The sequence below is a fragment of the Macaca fascicularis genome, chromosome 3, assembly GCF_037993035.2.
Source record: "Macaca fascicularis isolate 582-1 chromosome 3, T2T-MFA8v1.1".
Lineage (NCBI taxonomy): Eukaryota > Metazoa > Chordata > Mammalia > Primates > Cercopithecidae > Macaca > Macaca fascicularis.
This window is the reverse complement of record NC_088377.1, coordinates 59,541,347-59,562,305: the sequence shown is the minus strand read 5'-3', so window position 1 is coordinate 59,562,305 and position 20,959 is coordinate 59,541,347. Positions and strand designations below refer to the sequence as shown.

The 20,959-nt window shown below is 44.7% G+C and overlaps 2 protein-coding genes across 7 annotated transcripts in view; one reads left to right on the top strand and one right to left on the bottom strand.

Annotated features, from left to right (window-relative positions):
- Positions 1-305: 305 nt before the first annotated feature.
- Positions 306-8,214, bottom strand: SBDS (SBDS ribosome maturation factor). Its single transcript, XM_005549424.4, has 5 exons — positions 7,916-8,214; positions 6,838-6,967; positions 5,877-6,077; positions 3,466-3,630; positions 306-1,094 (listed from the first exon to the last, which is right to left on the bottom strand). The coding sequence occupies exons 1-5, from the start codon at positions 8,041-8,043 to the stop codon at positions 966-968; spliced, it is 753 nt and encodes a 250-aa protein (XP_005549481.1). The 5' UTR covers positions 8,044-8,214; the 3' UTR covers positions 306-965.
- A 1,242-nt stretch (positions 8,215-9,456) lies between these two features.
- Positions 9,457-20,959, top strand: part of LOC102133005 (S-adenosyl-L-methionine-dependent tRNA 4-demethylwyosine synthase TYW1) — a 254,181-nt gene continuing 242,678 nt past the window's right edge. For all 6 annotated transcript variants that reach the window (XR_012432333.1, XM_065541834.1, XM_005549423.4 and 3 more), the window contains exons 1-3: positions 9,457-9,601; positions 10,731-10,861; positions 11,474-11,611. Coding sequence is in view for 5 of the 6 variants with exons in the window: in XM_065541834.1 (XP_065397906.1) it covers positions 9,598-9,601; positions 10,731-10,861; positions 11,474-11,611 (273 nt within the window). In the remaining variant the exon portion in view is untranslated. The remainder of the gene's footprint in view (positions 9,602-10,730; positions 10,862-11,473; positions 11,612-20,959) is intronic.

The window sequence follows — 20,959 nt, the reverse complement described above, 5'->3', positions numbered from 1 at the left end:
GGTGATCCGCCTGCCTCAGCCTCCCAAAGTACTGGGATTACAGGTGTGAGTCACCTCCCCTGGCCTTGAAGTAGATTTTTAAAAGCTTGCACCTTGTCCATTTACGTGTTTAAATACTACAATAATTCTTCAGTTACATCCCAAGTGTTAGCAAAAATTTTTCAGGTATTTACAAGAACAGGCCCTGTTCTAAGCACTCTTCATATTGACTTATTGAGTTCTCTTAATAACTCCCTAACCCTACCACAGACACAGACAGAGAAAAGAAAGGGAGTTAGGAAGTTGTCTAGAAACACAAGCCATAGTTTAATAAAAATAAGAGTGGTTTTATTGAATACACACAATTTTAGCTATATTAATATATATTATAAATTTTAAGAATTAGAAATAAGTGACTTTTATTTTTTAACGAAGAATAATCTAAGTTATGGCAGTATGTTCAATGAAAATTATTTAAGTCCGGCACAGTTTTTCTAGATCTGTTTCTCAGATAATCAGGAACATCATCCAAGCATAATGACCCTCATAACGTAAGTTCCATTAAGTAGAAATGAAGCATCATATGTTTTCTTTTTTAGGAAAGACTCCCCCTTTTGTTGTATAGACATATCCCTAATAATCTTACTCTACTGTACAAATAACTTTTCACTCACAAGAGTTGCCTCAAATAACTTTCATTTTGGAAAGTTGTCAAGGCATGAAACAGAGTAGCAAAATGCCACTCTGGACTTTGCATCTTGGAGTTTCAATTTTGCTTTAGGATTTAGACTCCCGTTTATAATTAAAACCTAATCATTTCCACATTATTATACTTATGTAGGAAAGCCTTGCCTTGTCCACTCTTAACACAAAGATAGAAAATGTCAAATAGTTTGAGCAAGTATTTGGCAGATCACAGACATGAAACAGTGCTGTCGGAAACAAAAACCCTTTAGTGTTTTTAGAGGTGAAGAGATTGATGGGTGTCATTCAAATTTCTCATCTCCTTCTTCCACATCTTTCAAATTGAGTACTTCCAAAGAACCTTTGCCTTTGGTTTCCTTTTTTATTAGCTCATCAATTTCTCGGAAGCAGCCCGGGTCAATCAGACATACCTGAAACATTTAATGTAGCAGTTTACCACGTGAGGACAAGCAATACACAGAAGAAACTCAGCTTTAACTTCCTTTAAGGTAAACACAAGGCTTTCCAGAGATCTCTAATAATAGCACAGTTCTATGGTGCAATAGGTAAGACAATGGGTAGGGCAGCACACTGGGTTCCAATTCAGCCTCTGCCCTTGAGTAGCCATGGAGGCCCCTGTGACAAAGCATTAATCCCTATGTTTAAACACTTACTCTGATTCTTCAGCTGTAAATGGAAGGGACAAACTAGAAAACTCTCATTCTTCTCATACTAAAATTTAGCATTACATTTTATAGCTCAATAAAGTCACCTCCACGTAGGAAGGAGAAAAAGCAATGTGAAGACTTATTTAGAGACCATGTGTACGTTTATTTATTCATTCATTTTTTTGAGATAGAGTTTTGCTCTTGTCCCCCAGGCTGGAGTGCAGTGGTGCGATCTCAGCTCACTGCAGCCTCTGCCTCCCGGGTTCAAGTGATTCTCCTGCCTCAGCCTCCCAAGAAGCTGGCATTACAGGTGCCTGCCACCATACCTGGCTAATTTTTTGTATTTTTCGTTTCGCCATGTTGGCCAGGCCGGTCTTGAACTCCTGGCCTCAGGTTATCTGCTCGCCTCGGCCTCCCAAAGTGCTGGGATTACAGGCATAAGCCACTGCACCTGGCCCATGCGTACAGTTTTGCAAAGAGTTTAGAACTTCGAGTAGTGTCAGATGGGTTAATTCACATCTACAGTGGATACTCACATACTCAATTTACTTTTAAAAGGAAGCTGCAGACTGGGCGTGGTGCCTCACGCCTGTAATCCCAGCACTTTGGGAGGCCAAGGTGGGCGGATCACCTGAGGTCGGCAGTTCAAGACCAGCCTGACCAACATGGAGAGACCCCATCTCTACTAAAAAATACAAAATTAGCTGGGCGTGGTGGCGCATGCCTGTAATTCCAGCTACTCAGGAGGCTGAGGCAGGAGAATCGCTTGAACCCTGGAGACAGAGGTTGCAGTGAGCTGAGATCACGCCATTGCTCTCTAGCCTGGGCAACAAGAGTGAAACTCTGTCTCAAAAAAATAAAATAAAATAAAATAAAATATAAATAAATAGAAAAGCTGCAAAGCCCTGAAAACATGAATTTATAGACAGCTGAATTTACACTGTGTTTGAAGCTAAGGGGTGAGGTCATAAGGACCTAATGGTTTCACTGCTTCTTCAAAATGTTCTGTGTTTAGTGTCATCAGGTTCACACACTAATATCCTCTGGAAACACTCTCATAGACACACCCCAAATAATGCTTTATCAGGCTTCTAGGGATTCCTTTCCAGTCAAGTTGACACCTAAAATTACATCCACAATTGCGCCCCTCATCAACCTGGCACCAAGACACATCTCTTTAAACCATTGTTAATTTCCAAATGAAGACAATAACAAGGTCCTAGCTTTGCCTAATATGATGCAATTAAGCAGACGCGACTATCCTGCATACAACTGAAAGAGTGCTAATCCTTTTGCCAGAATTCAGCTTTCAGAATTTCATCATTCAGGATTCAATCTTTTTTTTTTTTTTTGAGATGGAGTTTCGCTCTTGTTGCCCAGGCTACAGAGCAATGGCGCAATCTTGGCTCACTGCAACCTCTGTCTCCCAGGTTCAAGCGATTCTCCTGCCTCAGCCTCCCGAGTAGCTGGGATTACAGGCATGTGCCACCACGCCTGATTATTCTCTATTTTTAGTAGAGACAGGGTTTCTCCATATTGGTCAGGCTGGTCTCAAACTCCTGACCTCAGGTGATCCACCTGCCTCAGCCTCCCAAAGTGCTGGGATTACAGGCATGAGCCACCGCGCCCAGCCAGGATTCAATCTTTTGGAACTGTAATTTTCAAGATTTTAGAAGTTCAGGCTTTGGACTTTAGGGATTTTGACTTTTTTGTTATTTCAACACTGGGATTGTGGCATTTCGGATTATGTCTTTTAGGATTATGATCGGCACCAGAGTAAAGCACGCAATTGAGCTACCTCTGAAATTTCCATAGTGTGCTTTGTACTAATTGTTGCAAAATTTTTAAGGTAATTGGAGTTATTAACCTTCCACTAAAAATAGCGATTTTTAAGTGGCTTACTTTAAATGGTTGCTAAATTTGCTAAAATAATGTATCTAAAATACTACGCATAATGTAGGAGAAAAAGAAATGCTGGGAAAAAAATAAATGTTTTGTAGTAAACAAGGCTGACCAACCTTTAGTCTTATGAAAATATCTGACTGTTTACAACGTCTAAATGTTTGCTACAAATTTATTACTAGAGAATACACTATTTAGGTAATGTGAAGCAAAGAAAATACTTGACTCTTACGATTTCTAACTGTTGGCCATAATCTTCACTTTCTATGACCTTGATCAGTGGCTTGAGCTTTTCTTTCAGCTTCTTGCCTTCATTCACTGGCAGGATGAAGCGAAGCCTCATGTGAGCACGTTCTATCTTCATTTTCTCTTTTAGCTGCTTTATCACTTCCAAAGCCTACCAAGACAAAATCGAGAGTGTAACTTCTTTTACTATATTATTTAATAAGGCTTTCAAAAACAAAGTAGTTTCCATGTAGTTGGATTAGGTAATGGTTTCTTAGGTATAATATTAAGAACATAAGTGACCATTAAAAAAAATAGAGAAATTGGACTTATCAAGAGGAAAAGGTTTTGTGTTTCAAAAAACTATCAAGAGGGTGAAGGCTGGGTGCAGTGGTTCATGCCTGTAATCCTAGCACTTTGGGAGGCCGAAGCGGGTGCATCACGAGGTCAGGAATTCGAGACCAGCCTGGCCAACATGGTGAAACCCTGTCTCTACTAAAAATACAAAAAAAAAAAAAAAAAAAAAAAAAATTAGCCAGGTGTGGTGGCGCACGCCTGTAATCCCAGCTACACAAGAGGCTGAAGCAGAAGAATTGCTTGAACCCAGGAGGCAGAGTTTGCAATGAGCCGAGATCGTGCCACTGCACTCTAGCCAGGGTGACAGAGTGAGACTCCATCTCCACAAAAAAAAAAAAAAAAAAAAAGGCAAAGAACCTAGGCCAAGGCGGGCGGATCACAAGGTCAGGAGATCGAGACCACGGTGAAACCCATCTCTAAAAATACAAAAAATTAGCCGGGTGTGGTGGCGGGCGCCTGTAGTCCCAGCTACTCAGGAGGCTGAGGCAGGAGAATGGCGTGAACCCGGGAGGCGGAACTTGCAGTGAGCCGAGATCGCGCCACTGCACTCCAGCCTGGGCGACAGAGCGAGACTCCCTCTCAAAAAAAAAAAAAGAAAAAAAAAAAAGGGGGGGGGGCAAAGAACCTGAACAGAGATTTCCCAAAAGCGGACAGATGAAGCATCAATAAGCGCATGGAAATATGCTCAAATCAATACTAAGGAAATGCAAATCAAAACCACAACAAGATACCACCAGGATGGCTATCATCAAAAAGGTAGACAATGACAAGCATGACCGAGGATGTGGCGACACTGGGACTTGTAAACACTGATGGTGGTAATGTAACATGGTGCGGCTGTTTTGGCAGGTATACAGAAATGAAAACGTATGTCTACACAAAAACATGCAACAAATTTCATAGCAGCATTCTTCATCATAGCTCACAAGTGAAAGCAACCCAATGTCTATCAACTGAGAAATGAATGAATAAAACGTGTGTTTTTTCCACACAGTGGGCTATTAATGCGTCATAAAAAAGAAATGACATGCTGATCCAGGTTACAACATGTATGAACCATGAAAAGGTCATATATTGTATGATTCCATTTATATGAAATGTCCAGAATTGACAAGTCCATAAGGAGAGGAGATTAGTGGTTGGGAGGGGCCTGTGGGGGGAAATGCAGATGGCTACTAGTGGATACTGACTTTCTTTTTGTGGTGATGAAAATGTTCTCAAACCAGGTAGCAGGGAAGGTCTCCAAACTTTGTTAATATACCACTTAAAAGTGTACACACTTTACGAGTGTGAAATTTACGGTATGTGAATTATATATAAATTAAAAATTCAAAAAGAGGTGTTAAAATGACCCTTTAAAAATTCAAGTTTTGTCTTTAAGTTTGATTTGGATAGGAGAAGAAAGTCCTACATACATATTTCTGTTTACTTGAAAAAAAAAATATTACCTATCTTTATGACCCTGTCCTTTTCCTCCATCTCTTCCCCAAACCTTCTACCCACTTGCTTCCACGCAGACCCATTTTTTAAAATTTAATTTTTTATATTAAATAAATTAGAGGTATGGTACCGTAGTTGACGCCTGTAATCCCAGAACTTTGGGAGGCCGAGGCAGATGGATCACCTGAGGTCAGGAATTCAAGACCAGTCTGGCCAACATGGTGAAACCTTGTCTTTACTAAAAATACAAAATTACCCAGGTGTGGTGGCGCATGCCTGTAATCCCAGCTACTCGGGAGGCTAAGGCAGGAGACTCGCTTGAACCCGGGAGGCAGAGATTGTAGCGAGCTGAGATCGTGCCACTGCACTCCAGCCTGGGCAACAGAGCGCGACTCTCTCTCAAAAAAAAAAAAAAAAAAGAGAGAGAGAGAGATGGGGCGTATGTCCCTATGTTTCCCAGGCTGTTTCCAGGCCTCAAGCAATCCTCCCATCTTGGCTCCCACAGTGCTAGGATTACAGGCGTGAACCATCATGCCTGGCCCCAGACCCGTTATTTTAATGATTTCTTCAAAGAAAACTGATTTCCATGGCTGTGTTTTGATAACATGAGAAACCACTCACCTGCTGTTTTGTACTTTTGTTGGTTTTCACTGAATAGTGGATGTCCTTCATGGCTCTCTCAATAAGGATCACGGTGTACGGTCTCTTTGTTTCAGGATTCACACATTTGTCTGCCACAATGGTTGCAATGTCCCTAAACATCTGCTCCAGTTGTGTGTGTCTTTCTTTATCTGATACTTGAACTTCTCCTTTAGTCAAAATCTAAAAAAATGCCAACACATTTAAGAAATCACTGTCTTTCTCTATCACACACTATTTGTTAACTAGCCACAAAAAATGCGTAGCTGGGGAGAAAATTAAATTGCATCCTCTCCAGCTATTAATATGTAAGTAATGGTTTGAGCTTTGCCCAAAAGATGCAAGAATCTTTTGGCTGGGCGCAGTGAGATCCCAGCACTTTGGGTGGCTAAGGCGGGCGGATCACCTGAGGTCAGGAGCTTGAGACCAAACTGGTCAACATGGTGAAACCCCATCTCTATTAAAAATCCAAAAATTAGCCAGGCACGGTGGTGGGCACCTGTAATCCCAGCTACCCGGGCGGCTGAGGCATGAGAATCACTTGAACCCAGGAGGCAGAGGTTGCAGTGAGCTGAGTGCAGTGGAGTGCACTGCACTCCAGCCTGGGCAACAGAGCAAGACTCTGTCTCCAAAGAAAAAGGGTCTGAAAGATGAAATACTTGAAAACAAATTCAGTTTTCAGGTATACCACATTCTATAAATGAGGTAATTTATAGAAAAATGAGGTAATTTAGTAGAAAATTTGATTTCAGGAGGTTGTGGCAAAAAAACCCAAAAAACAAACAAACAAAACCACCAAGTTCTTTATTATAAGTGACACTGTGCAGCTCACATTATTGCTTTGTTAGTCTTTCCTCCAAAAAAACGGCCTTTAATGTTTAACATACCTTCAAGTACGTTATAAATGGCTATTAGGGTTAGCTATGCTGTAGTTGTTACCCACCTGCTTACAGATTTCAGTTTGGTCATCTGTTCCAAACGCACTGATGAGATCTTCCTTCTTGGCAACCTGACCTTTAGAAACATTTACAAACACTGAGTGGGTCTGCAGAACTTCGTCAAGGTCTTTTTCCCTTGTGAGGGCAGGAGAGAAAGTCCTACGTGAATATACTTGAAACTTGGACACGCATTTACATTTAAATACGAGATGGCAACAACATGAACGGCAAGACACAACAAATCCCCCTGATGACCTTTAGTGTCGAGGGCACGTTTTCTTTTTCTTCCCCGCCCACCCCCACCCCGAGACGGAATTTCGCTGTTTTCACCCAGGCTGGAGTGCAATGGCGCGATCTTGGCTCACTGCAACCTCCGCCTCCGGGTTGAAGTGATTCTCCTGCCTCAGCCTCCCAAGTAGCTGGGATTACAGGCATGCGCCACCACACCGGCTCATTTTGTATTTTTAGTAGAGACGGGGTTTCATGTTGGCCAGGCTGGCCTCGAACTCCTGGCCTCAAGTGATCTGCCCGCATCGGCCTGAGGGAACATTTTCAAAACTCAGAATCGTATTTGCCTTACCATTTGCTCACTGGAGAAAAATGTCATGGGAGGACGTAAGAAACCCTAAGGGTGGGGTGGGGCGGGGTGGGGTGGGGTGCGGACAGCTGCTGCCACGGAATGCCAATCCCTAGATGGCAGCAGTGAAGACACTACGCACTTCAAACTGCTAGGGCTACTGAGACACCAGATGTATCCACAACTATGACAGTATTCGGAAGACTAGGTTCTCAGCTATCATTCTGGGAAAAGGACCACAATTATGAGATTTCTTGGCTGCAGCTATTATGACACCAACAAAACAAAATCCCAAACCAACAACCCAATCCGAACCAACCAAATAAAGAAAGAACCCCTTGGCTTAGGAGCCAAGCTCGGACTGCGACGTCTCATGCTGACAGCAGGAATGTTCCATTTCCTCCCCGGCCAAGACCTCAGCTTCGCCCATTAACTAGACTTGGGCAGAGACAGGCCGCCTCGGAGGTGACGGCCCAGGCCCAGGCCCGAGGGAGGGGGCTACTCACACGCCGCTCCGCCAGCCGACGACCTTGTTTTTGTAGCAGGCGATTTCGAAGCGCTTCCCGGCGCGCTTCATCCGTACCACGGCCACATTGGTTAGGCGGATCTGGTTGGTGGGGGTGAAGATCGACATCGCGGCTGTTCAAAGACCTAGGAGCCGGCGAACCGGGGCGGACCCGCACCGACCAGCCTGAAGGCCACCAGCGGCGCGCGGCACTGACCCAACCGCAAGTGCGCGGCGCCGCGACTCAGTAGCTTCAGGCGGCCGCCACTGTGCGCCCGGCAACCTTATTGCGCAGACGTCAGGTGGGGCGGAAGCCGGGAGGCGAAAAGTGAGCGACGACGCCTGCGCATTGTGGCTTTTTACGCCATCTTTCCACGCCCAAAAAGGGAGGTGCTTTTGTTTGACGTAATTTACTTTCGCCAATGAGCTGAGAGCTCTGACAGGATGCTCGCAGATGTTTAGTGGCCGGGTTGAAACACAGCGTTGGCACCACCTCGTTCCGCGGAATTCAAGGGGCAGACCCACTTTATAATAAAAATATTTTTTATACTACAATTATTTTATAATAAATATTTTTATTTACTCACCCTTTTATAATAGAAATATTTTAACATAAAATGTAGACAAAAATGTGTAATGAACCTTCCATGTACCCATCACCCCGCTTCAACAAATAATTAACATGTTACATTCTTGTTTTATTCTTCTTTTTTCATTTTTTTGTTGCTTTTTTATTTACACTTTTTTTTTTTTTCTTAAAATCAGTCTCACTCTGTCACCCAGGCTGGAGTGCAGTGGCAGGGTCATGGCCCCACTGCAGCTTCGACCTCCTGGGCTCGAGCTATCTTCCAGCGTTAGCTTCCCAAGTAGCTGGGACTACAGGTGTGAGCGGCCACGCCAAGCTGATTTAATTAAATAAATAATTTTAAAAAATTTGTACAGATGAGGTCTCACTATGTTGCTCAGGCTGGTCTCGAACTCCTGGGCTCAAGCGATACTCCCGCTTCGGCCTCCCAAAGTGCTGGGATTACAGCTTTGAGTCACCGCGCCCGGCCGGTTGGGGGTACTTTAAAGAAACCATCATATGGTTTCAGCATTAAATACTTCAGCCTATAGCCCTTAACAGATACACGCGACGAGATTAACTACAATTCCTTAATATCATCTAATAGCGAGTCCATCCTGGGGTTTCCCAAAAATAATGCCTTTCTGCAGTCAGTTTATTCCAACCGAAATCCAAACAGGTCCACACAGCGTTTCCCTCCCTTCCCACTCCTTTCCCCTCTTTATTTTCCCATGCCAATCATTTCTCTCTGGACCCACCTTTTCCCAGTCTGAGCCAATCCAAACGGAGGCGGAAGCGCTCCGGCATCATCGCCCGGAACTCTGGGTGGTGCTTATTTCTGGGTACGCCCTCTTTCCCCTCTGAGCCAATCGGAGCAGGGCCGAGAGCGCACCGGACACTGGCTTCCTTTCCCAGAGCTCTGGGCTTTGCTCTGGGCCCACCTCTTCGCCCTCTGAGCCAATCAGGACCGGCCCGCCAGTGTCATGGCTGCCCCCAGCTCCTCAGGCACCCGGTACGCCGCTAACGCTGCGAGGTAGCTCGGTGCGTCTCGCGGTACCAATGCGAACCATCGGGTTATCCAGGTCCGAGATCCTAGTCTCCTGTCGGCTCTGAGGAGGATGGGTAAGGGCACCCGGCGGGCAAGGACCCTGGGGCGGCAGGAGAGGTAAACGTTTTACTGAGACCCTCTCCAGGCGGAGTGGCGTCCTCGGTGCCCTTCCTTCGGAGACTGTTGGACTTGACAGCACCGGATAGCCGCCGCTGAGAGCAAGGAAGACTGATCCCTGGTTTTGACCTGGCTTTTGCTTTTTGAGGCTAGGGGGTTAGTTTAGAAGGAAACTACGTTTCCAACCCTCAGTGAAAACAGAAAAGTACTCCTCCCACTTTACCCACGTGTATTAGGACTTTTGCACCTGTAAAGCCTAAATTTCAGGCTTCGACTTTTGAAATTGCTCCTAGGTTGAACGTTTGAGGCCAGGTCCCTGCATATCTCTCTCAAAAAAAAAAAAAAAAAAAAAAAGGCGTACGGTCAGTTACTTGAGAATCTTTTACAAGTTTAACCATGAGCCTTTGAAAGTACAATTAGTAAAAAGAGTACTGTTACTACTTTAGCTTTTTTTTATGGAGCAAGCACAACAAAACAAAATTAACCCAATTTCACATGAAGTATTTTTACTTTATGTTCCCTACTCTTGCTTCTAAATGCTCATTTCGAAGTGAAGATACAATTTTATATTGTTTTATCTTTGAGTTAGTATTAACAGTATGATAATTTTATCACGTTACTACATAGTGTGTTATTTTTATTACAGTTGATTTTTTTCCCCCCGAGATGGAGCCTTGGTCTGTCGCCTAGGCTGGAGTGCGGTGGCGCGATCTCGGCTTACTGCAACCTCTGCCTCACGGGTTCAAGCAGTTCTCCTGCCTCAGCCTCCCGCGTAGCTGGGATTACAGGCGCGCGCCACCACACCCGGCTAATTTTTGTATTTTTAGTAGGGGCTGGGATTTCACCATGTTGGCCAGGTTGGTCTGGAACTCCTGACCTTAGGTGATTTGCCCGCCTCAGCCACCCAAAGTGCTAGGATTACAGGCATGAGCCACCGCGCCCGGCCAACAGTTGATTTTTAAATTAGATTTCTTAGCTGAGTTGTTGAATGTAAGGTTGGTTTTATTTTCTTCTTAAAATCGGGATGGATATCTTTGTATATATAGCTTTAAACGAAATTACCTGTGTGTGTCATTTTAAATTTAGATCCTTCTGTGGATACATGGGACCTCTCCTCACCTTTAATATCATTATGGATAAACAGGTTTTACATTTATCTGGGCTTTGCTGTTAGCATTAGCCTTTGGATTTGTCTCCAGATTGTCAGCAAGACGCAGGTAAGTGGAGTTTTTTTTTTAATATTTAGGCATCAGATTTTATAGAGGATTTAAACACTAAAAGGAACCTTTAATTACTTTTGTGGTTTGGTCTTTAGATATTTTAATGAAATGCCTAAAATAAATTTCTTCTCTAAGTTTTTGGAGACTAAGTTATCTTGGATTAAGTTATTTACTTTTTCTGTGTCTCATTTTTAAGATACAGGAAGATTTTTTGTAATGAAAAATGAACCTTTTATATGAAAAACAAATTTGTTTTATACCTTTAAGGGTCACTAGTCCTCTCTTGCCTTTCCATTCATTAAGGATCAGAAAATAAGTTCCTACTATTATTCTACTAAAATACTTTATAGGATAAGAGTATGTAAAGTTTTTTCTTGGAGGGAATGGAAATCATGAGCCTTAAAAATGTGAGTCCTGCCTATTAAAGGACCTTATTATACCAAGCGGGCTAATATTTGAGGAATACAACCAGAAAGATTAAGAGAAAAATTTAGTGTGTCAGATTAAGAGAAAAATAAAGTGTCTCAGTATCTGTGCTAATTTTCATCCCTGCTGAAGTTGGGAAATGATTTAGACTTGATGGATTTTGTGTAATTATTTGTCTTTCAGGACAGGAGCTTACAGGAAAAATCTGTTCCAAGAGCACCTCAGGATTTGATGACAAATGGTTATGTCTCCCTTCAAGAGAAAGACATCTTTGTGTCTGGAGTGAAGATTTTTTATGGTTCTCAGACTGGTACAGCAAAGGTAAAAACTTTATATGATGCTTTTCCTTTGGTTTCCTGACATTTTAAGAAAATCCCTTTAGCAGTGAACTGTCCTTTAGCAGTGAACTGAATTGGTCATCTAACCCTCTTTATTCTTTCTCCCAACCTTTTCCCCTCAAATGTTTTTCCTTTCTGCAATGGTAGGTGGGTTTCCTCTCCTGTGCCCCATTAGAGCTGATTGGTGGTGTCTGGTAGTCACTGTCTTGAGGGGTCTTTGTTCTGAAGCTTGCTTCTGCCTCAGCAGGATAGAGAAAGTTGTGAGTCCATTATTGATGCCCATGGGTATGGAAGTAGGGAATAGGGAAAAAAGGATGGCACCAATAGTTCCAATATGGTCCTGACTTTCACATCACACATCTATGTTTATTTATTATTATTTTTTTTTCGAGACAGAGTCTATCTCTGTCCCCCAGGCTGGAGTGCAGTGGCACGATCTCGGCTCATTGCAACCTCCACCTCCACCTCAAGCGATTCTCCTGCCTCAGCCTCCTGATTAGCTGGGAATTATAGGTGCCCGCTACCACGCCTGGCTAATTTTTGTATTTTTAGTAGAGATGGGGGTTTCACCATGTTGGCTAGGCTGGTCTCAAGCTCCTGGGCTCAGTTGATCTGCCTGCCTTGGCCTCCCAAAGTGCTGAGATTACAGACGTGAGCCACTGCACCTGGCCTCACATCACACATCTATGTAATGAAACTTGTTTTGATTTCGAATAGTGCTAAAAGTGTTAAAGGTAGACACTAAAGTAGATACAGCAGATATCTAGTTGAAAGATGCTTCCCATTCTCTCTCTTGTTTTGGGGGAGAACAGGATCTGGCTGTGTTGCCATCTCAGCTTCAGTTGCTTATCTGTGAAATAATAAATTACAGATGATAATAGTATGGTTATCTCAGGGTCACTGTGAGGATTGAGTGAGATTATCTGGTATGTACTTTGATTTCTCCTTTTTGCTTTTTTTTTTTTTTTTGGAGACAGGGCCTCGCTCTGTTGCCCAGGCTGGAGTGCAGTTGTGCCATCTCGGCTCACTGCAACCTCTGCCTCTTGGGCTTAAGGCATCCTCCCACCTCAGCTTCCTGAGTATCTGGGACTATAGGTGCACGCCACCATACCCAGCTAATTTTTGTATTTTTTGTAGAGATGGGGTTTTGCCATGTTTCCCAGGCTGGTCTTAAACTCTTGGCCTCAAGTAGTCTGCCCGCCTTGGCCTCCCAAAGTGTTGGGATTACAGTCATGAGCCACTGTGCCTGGCCCCATTCTCTAATTATATCTAGATGCTACCTGTTTCTGTGTTACAATGTCACAGCTATTTAAAAAATTATTTTATTTTATTTTATTTTTGAGATGGTGTCTCACTCTGTCCTCCAGCCTGGAGTGCAGTGGTGTGATCTCGGCTCACTACAGCCTCCGCTTCCTGGGTTCGAGCAATTCTCCTGCCTCAGTCTCCTGAGTAGCTGGGATTACAGGTGCCTGCCATCACGCCTGGTTAATTTTTATATTTTTAGTAGAGACAAGGTTTCACCATATTGGCCAGGCTGCTGTCGAACTCCTGATCTCAGGTGATCTGCCCGCCTCAGCCTCCTAAAGTGCTGAGATTACAGGCGTGAGGCACTGCTCCCAGCCAAAAAATGTATTTATTTTTTTTGTAGAGACAAGGTCTTGCAATCTTGTTCAGGCTGGTCTTGAATTCCTGGCTTCAAGATATTCACCCACCTTGGCCCTCAAAGGGCTGAGATTATAGGCATGAGCCACCAAGCCTAGCCAGGTCACAGCTAGTTAGTGCTTTCTAGGAAAAGATTTTAAGGAAGGCTAGCATGAAAATAAATTAAAGGAAAAATCAAGGTCTGTTATTTTTGTAGACTACTTCAGAGGGTTCTGCTGCCCTCTTGTGGAAGTTGTGCAGAATAGTACTTAGGTTTTCACTACTTCAGTGCAGATACTTTGCTTCATTTTATAGTCGAAGGTCACTTGTTAAGTTAAACCTTAAGCAATGGAGGTGGGAAATGTGAAAAAAGCAAAAAGGTGTCTGAGCGGCCAAAGCAAAGTCCTTTTTATGTTACTCATGAAAAACCTTATTCAGAGCCTCTTTATGCATGTTTTTACCTTTTTTAAAAAAAGATCAAAACGATCAAATGAATACTTGCAGATGGTAACAAATCCAGGTGTACAGAAAGTTCATAATGAAATGTACTCTCCAGAAACCTTTTAACTATTTCTCTTTTTAGTTCCTCTGATGCTTATGCTGTGTTTCTAGACTTATCAACATTACACAAAACTTATTGACTCCTTATATTAATTAGTTTATACAAACAGCCCTCAAGTTTCAGTGGCTTGATGTTGCTGTCCATATCATAGTTGATTTTGGGGTAGATAGCCATCTTCCATCTTAAAGCTGCGCCATCTGAATTTATTTTTATTTTATGTATTTATTTTTTATTGATTATTATTTTTTTTTTTGAGATAGAGTCTCGCTCTGTTGCCAGGCTGGAATGCAGTGGCGTGATCTCGGCTCGCTGCAAGCTCCGCCTCCCGGGTTCACGCCATTCTCCTGCCTCAGCCTCCCGAGTAGCTGGGACTACAGGCACCTGCCACCACGCCCAGCTAATTTTTTGTATTTTTAGTGGGACGGGGTTTCACCGTGTTAGCCAGGATGGTCTCAATCTCCTGACCTCCTAGTCCGCCCGCTTTGGCCTCCCAAAGTGCTGGGATCACAGGCGTGAGCCACCATGCCCAGACAAACCTTTTATTCTTTGTTCTTTTTTTTTGAGACAGAGTTTTTCACTTGTTGCCCAGGCTGGAGTGCAGTGGCGCCATCTCAGTTCACTGCAACCTCCGCCTCCTGGGTTCAAGCGATTCTCCTGCCTCAGCCTCCCACGTAGCTGGGATTACAGGCACCTGCCACCACTCCTGGCTAATTGTTTGTGTTTTTAGTAGAGTGGGGGTTTCATCATGTTGGCCAGGTTGGTCCCGAACTCCTAACCTCAGTTAGTTTGCCTGCCTCAGCCTCTGAAAGTGCTGTGATTACAGGCATTAGCCACTGTACCTGGCTGTAACTTTGTTTTTTAATCCTGGGTTCTCGGATTTCCATTCTTTTTTTTTTTTTGAGACGGAGTCTTGCTCTGTCACCCAGGCTGGAGTGCAGGCGAATGATCTCGGCTCACTGCAACCTCTGCCTCCTGGGTTCACGCCATTCTCCTGCCTCAGCCTGCAGAGTAGTTGGGACTATAGGCACCTGCCACCACGCCCAACTAGTTTTTTGTATTTTTAGTGGAGATGGGGTTTCACCGTGTTAGTCAGGATGGTCTCGATCTCCTGACCTGATCTGCCCACCTCCCAAAGGGCTGGGATCATAGGCGTGAGCCACTGCGCCCGGCCTCGGATTTGCATTCTAAACCTTCTCTTAAATGTTTTATTTCAGCTATTATATTTTTATTTGCAAAAATACTTTTTTGCTTTTTGTTCAGTTTTTGTAGTATCTTGTCCAAATTTAAGAATGTTGCTACTTGAATTTCTTTTTCTCTTCCGGATATATTTGCTAAGTTTTTTTGCTGCTGCTCTTTCTCCTGCTTTTGAAGCTAAGGCAGGAGAATCACTTGAACCCAGGAGGTGGAGGTTGCAGTGAGCCAAGATCGTGCCACTGCACTCCTGTCTGGGGGACAGAGTGAAACCTTGTCTCAAAAACTCAAAAAAAAAAAAAAAAGCAATCTAAGTTTGCGAATTCTTTGTCTTCCCTAGCTCTTATTGTCAGGGATTTTTTAACCTAAGTAACTCCATGTTGTTGATTCTGACAGCTTTGACACTGCCGTGATATTTTGTCTGGATTAGGACAGTCATCTCACCATTGATTTCTGCTATAATTTGTTGTTTGTTCCCCCAAAACTCATGTTGAAATTTGATCCCTAGTGTTGGTGATCGGCCTAAAATGGGAGGTGTTTGGGTCCTGGGGGCAGATCCCTCCTGAATAGATGAATCCCTGGGGGAAGGGGTGAGTGAGTTCTTGCTTTCTTTTTTTCTTTTTTGAGACAGAGTCGCCCAGGCTGGAGTGCAGGGGCGGGATCTCAGCTCACTGCAAGCTCCGCCTCCCAGGTTTACGCCATTCTCCTTCCTCAGCCTCCTGAGTAGCTGGGACCACAGGCGCCCGCCACCTCACCCGGCTAGTTTTTTGTATTTTTTCAGTAGAGACAGGGTTTCACCGTGTTCGCCAGGATGGTCTCGATCTCCTGGCCTTGTGATCTGCCCGTCTCGGCCTCCCAAAGTGCTGGGATTACAGGCTTGAGCCACCGCGCCCGGCCACGTTCTTGCTTGCTTAGTTCCCAAGAGAGCTTATTGATAAGAAGAGCCTGGAACCTCTCCTTCACTCTTTGTTTCCTCTCTTGCTATGTGATCTTTGTGCTCACCAGCTCCCTTTCACTTCTACTCTGCCAGGAGTAGAAGCAGCCTGGAGCCCTCACCAGATGTAGATGTCCAATCTTGAACTTTTTCAGATATCAGAATTCTGAAACAAATAAACCTTTTTATGGTGGCCCATAACAGTTTTTCCTTTACGTATTTAGCATTTCATTAAGGACTCCTGTGATGCAGGTCTGGTTGTAATAAATTCCCATAGCATTTGTTTGCCTAAAAGGATCTTGTTTCTCCTTTGCTCATGAAGCTTAATTTGGCTGGATATGAAATTCTTGGTTGAAATTTCTTGTTTTCTTTTTTGAGACAGAGTCTCTGTCACCCAGGCTGGAGTGCAGTTGTGTGATCTCAGCTCACTGCAACCTTCGCCTCCCGGGTTCAAGTGATTCTCCTGCCTCAGCCTCCCGAGTAGCTGAGGCTACAGGTGCACGCCACCACGTCTGGCTAATTTTTGCATTTTTAGAAGAGAAGAGGTTTCATCACGTTTGTCAGGCTGGTCTCTAACTCCTGACCTCAGGTGATTCAGCCGTATCGGCCCCCCAAAGTGATGGGATTACAGATGTGAGCCACCATGCCCTGCCTGAAATTTCTTTTCTTTAAGAACGCTGAATATAGGCCCCCATCTCTTCTGGATTGTAGGGTTTCTGCTGAAAGGTTCACTGTTACCCTGATGGGATTCCCTATGTAACTGACCTGGCTCTTCTCTCTAGCTGCCTTTCACATTTTTTCTTTCATTTCGACCTTGGAGAATCTGATGATTATGTGTCTTGGCAATGGCCATCTTATGTAATATCTCACTGGGGTTCTCTGCATTAAATAAACCTTTTTAAAACAGATTGGGCTAGGCACAGTGCCTCACGCCTATAATCCCAGCACCTTGGGAGGCCAAGGCAGGTGGATCACTTGAGCCCAGGAGTTTGAGACCAGCCTGTGCAACATGACAAAACTCTATCTCTACAAAAAATTCAAAAATTAGCTGGGCATGGTGGTGTGTGCCTGTAGTCCTAGCTACTCAGGCGGCTGAGGTGGGAGGATTGCTTGAGCCCTGGAGGTCAAGACTGCAGTGAGCCATGACTGTGCCACTGCATTCCAGCCTGGGCGACAGAGTGAGACCTTGTCTCAAAAAAAAAAAATAAAAGAAAAAACATAGATTACCCAGTCTCAGGTACTCCTTTATAGCAAAATGAACTAAGACAGTCTCTCTGATTCAGTACCATTCGGCCCTCTTCTGACTCCAGTATACTCTCAACTCAGCAACCTCAGTGACTGAAAACTTGGGTGAAATCACATCATCCCTCTGCTTAAAACCCCGCACTGACCGCTTCGTTCAAGAGTCAATGCCAAAGCCCTCACAGTGGCCCAGAGATCCTATGCTTGTGGCTCTTTGTTAACTCTCTTACCCCATCTCCTTGGTCCCCTTTTTTCAGTCTTAGTAACCTCCTTCGGGCCTTTGCGCTTCACTGTTCCTGCCGCCTGGGATAACCTCATAGTTCTCCCAGTTCCTTCAGCTTTGGCTCAAATCTCACCTTATCCTTGTGTTAGTCTGTTTTGCATTGCCCTAAAGGAATACCTGCACTGGGTAATTGATATGGTTTGGGTCTGTGTCCCCACCAGATCTTACGTCGAATCGTAGTTCCCAGTGTTGGAGGTGGGGCCTGGTGGCAGGTGCTTGGATCTTGGGGGCGGATTTCGCTTGAGTGGTTTAGCACCATCTACCATGTACTGTCCTCACTACAGTGAGTTCTCATGAGATCTGGCTGTTTAAAAGTGGGTGGCACCTCCTCCTTCTCTTTCTTGCTCCTGCCATGTCATGTGCCTGCTCCCCCTTTGCCTTCCACCAAGATTGGAGTCTCCCTGAGGCTTCCTCAGAAGCAGATGCCATTACACTTCCTGTACAGTCTGCAGAACTGTGAGCCAATTAAACCTCTCTTTTTTTTTTTATTTTTTATTTTTTTATTTTTTTTTTGAGACGGAGTCTCACGCTGTTGCCCAGGCTGGAGTGCAGTGGCGCGATCTCGGCTCACTGCAAGCTCCGCCTCCCGGGTTCCCGCCATTCTCCTGCCTCAGCCTCCTGAGTAGCTGGGACTACAGGCGCCCGCCACCGCGCCCGGCTAATTTTTTTGTATTTTTAGTAGAGACGGGGTTTCACTGTGGTCTCGATCTCCTGACCTTGTGATCCGCCCACCTCGGCCTCCCAAAGTGCTGGGATTACAGGCTTGAGCCACCGCGCCCGGCTTTTTTTTTTTTTTTTTTTTTTTTTTTTTTTTTGAGACGGAGTCTTGCTCTGTCACCCAGCCTGGAATGCAGTGGCGCCATCTCAGCTCACTGCAAGCTCCGCCTCCCGGTTTCATGGTATTCTCCTACCTCAGCCTCCTGAGTAGCTGGGATCACAGGCGCCTGCCACCACACCCGGCTAATTTTTTGTGTTTTTAGTAGAGATGGGATTTCACCAGGTTAGCCAGGATGGTCTTGATCTCCTGACCTCGTGATCCACACACCTTGGCCTCCCAAAGTGCTGGGATTATAGGTGTGAGACACCGTGCCTGGCCCTAAACCTCTTTTTTTTTTTTTTTTTTTTTTTTAATAAATTTCCCAGTCTCAGGTATTTCTTTTTTCTTTTCTTTTTTTTTTTTTGAGATGGAGTCTTGCTCAGTTGCCCAGGCTGGAGTACAGTGGCGTGATCTCGGCTCACTGCAACCTCTGCCTCCCAGGCTCAAGCGATCCTTCCACCTCAGCCTCCCAAGTAGCTGGACCACAGGTACCTGCCACCATGCCCAGCTAATTTTTTGTATTTTTGGTAGAGATGGGTTCCACCATGTTGCCCAGGCTGGTCTTGAACTCCTGACCTCAAGTGATCTGCCCTCCTCGGCCTCCCAAAGTGCTGGGATTACAGACATGAGCCCCCATGCCCAGCCAAGTATTTTTTTATAGCAATACAAGAATGGACTAATACTGTAATTTATAAAGAAAAGAGGTTTATTTGGTTCAGGGTTCTGCAGACTGGACAAGCATGGTGCCAACATCCACTTGGCTTCTGATAAAGCTTCAGGAAGTTTCCACCCATGGAGGAACAGGTACCACGTGGTAAGAGAGGGAACGAAAGAGTAGGGAGAGATGTGAGGCTTTTTTTTTTAACAGACAGCTATGAACTAATAGGGCAAGAACTCAACACGCCAAGGGGAGGGCAGCAAGCTGAGGTATGAGAGTAGAGTCTGGAGAGCGAGAGCCTAAGGCCAACCTGTGGCTGACTTCCTTGAATTAAACTGAAAGGAAAGCTTTAGCCTCTGATTGGCTGTGGACCAATTCTTTATTTGCATAGGGTGTAACTCCACTTCAGCCTCTGATTGGCCACGGGCCACACCTCTACTTCAACCTCTGATTGGCCACGAGCCAATTCTTCATTTTCACAGGGTGTAACCAATTGGAAGCCTCCAAAGGGTACTGGGGGTGTTACCAAATTCTTCTAGCTTAATAAAAACCCAAGGAACATTACAACTGGACCTCCTGAGCCACTTGCTCAAGCCTGCTTCCTCTCTGTAGAGTGTACCTTCCCATCAATAAATCTGTGTTTTTGTTGCTTTGTTCTTTTGTTGCTTTGCTTGTGCATTTTTTTCAATTATTTGTTCAACCTGCGAAGAACCTGGACAGCTCCTAGTCAAGACCCTCCACTGGTCACAAAGCCACTCATGAGGGACCCATCCCTATGACCCAGACACCTCCTGTTCGAGCTCACCTCCAACATTGGAGATTACATGTTTATGATATTTGGAGGGGATGAATATCCAAACCATATCAGTTCTTGAGGCCTGCTGCAGTAGTGTTTTCTGACCCCCAAATACCTTTTTTCTTTTTCTTTTTTTCTTTTTTCTTTTGAGACGGAGTCTCGCTCTGTTGTCCAGGCTGGTGTGCAGTGGCATGATCTCGGCTCACCACAACCTCCGCCTTCTGGGTTCAAGCAATTCTCCTCCCTCAGCCGCCCGAGTAGCTGGGATTACAGGTGCCCACCACCATGCCCAGCTAATTTTTGTATTTTTAGTAGAGACGGGGTTTCACTGTGTTGGTCAGGCTGGTCTCGAACTCCTGATCTCAAGTGATCTGTCCACCTCAGTTTCCCAAAGTGCTGGGATTACAGGCATGTGAGCCACCACGCCCGGCCAACCTGTCCTTTTTCTATACCAGTTCTCATGCTTACTATTGGGAGTTACCATTAGCCCACGAGACTGCCCCTACTTCAGACACCAGTCACAAGTCCTGGCTTTAAATTTAGGGTTCTGCACCACTGCCTCCTGAGGTTCTGTAGGATGACTCACAGACCTCAGGAAGTTGCTTGACTTATGTTTACTAGTTTATTATAAAGGATGCAACTCAGGAACGGCCGAATGGAAGAGCTGCACAGGGCCGGCTATGGAGGGGTGGGGGTTGAGCAGGGCTTCCAGGCCATCTCTGGCCGAGTCTTCCCCCCCGGAACATTGGTATGTTCACCAACACAATCCCCATTGTTTCAGGGGTTTTTCTTGGAGGCTCCATTACATGGGCACGATTGATTAAATTATTGGCCTTGGTGATTAAGCTCAATCTCCAGTTCCTCTTCTCTCCCTAGTGTTCCCTGTTGGGGCCGGGGTAGGAGGTGTTGAGTTTAACCTCTCTCAGTTTCTCTGGCAACCAGCCTCCATCCTGAAGCTACCTGAGGCCTCACTCCAATAAGTCATCTCATTAGCATACAAAAGACATTCATGCCATCTTTTGTTGCAGTGGCTGCTCGGAGCCCAGAGCTTCTCTGGGGTTCTGGCAGCCCTGTGAACTCTTCCCTAGGGCTTTTTCCTGTCTGTCAACCAGCTTCTTTTCATGTTTCCCATTCTTTTCACTCTTCACTATTTCTTTTATTTTATTTATTTATTTTTTTGGAGATGGAGTTTTGTTGCCCAGGCTGG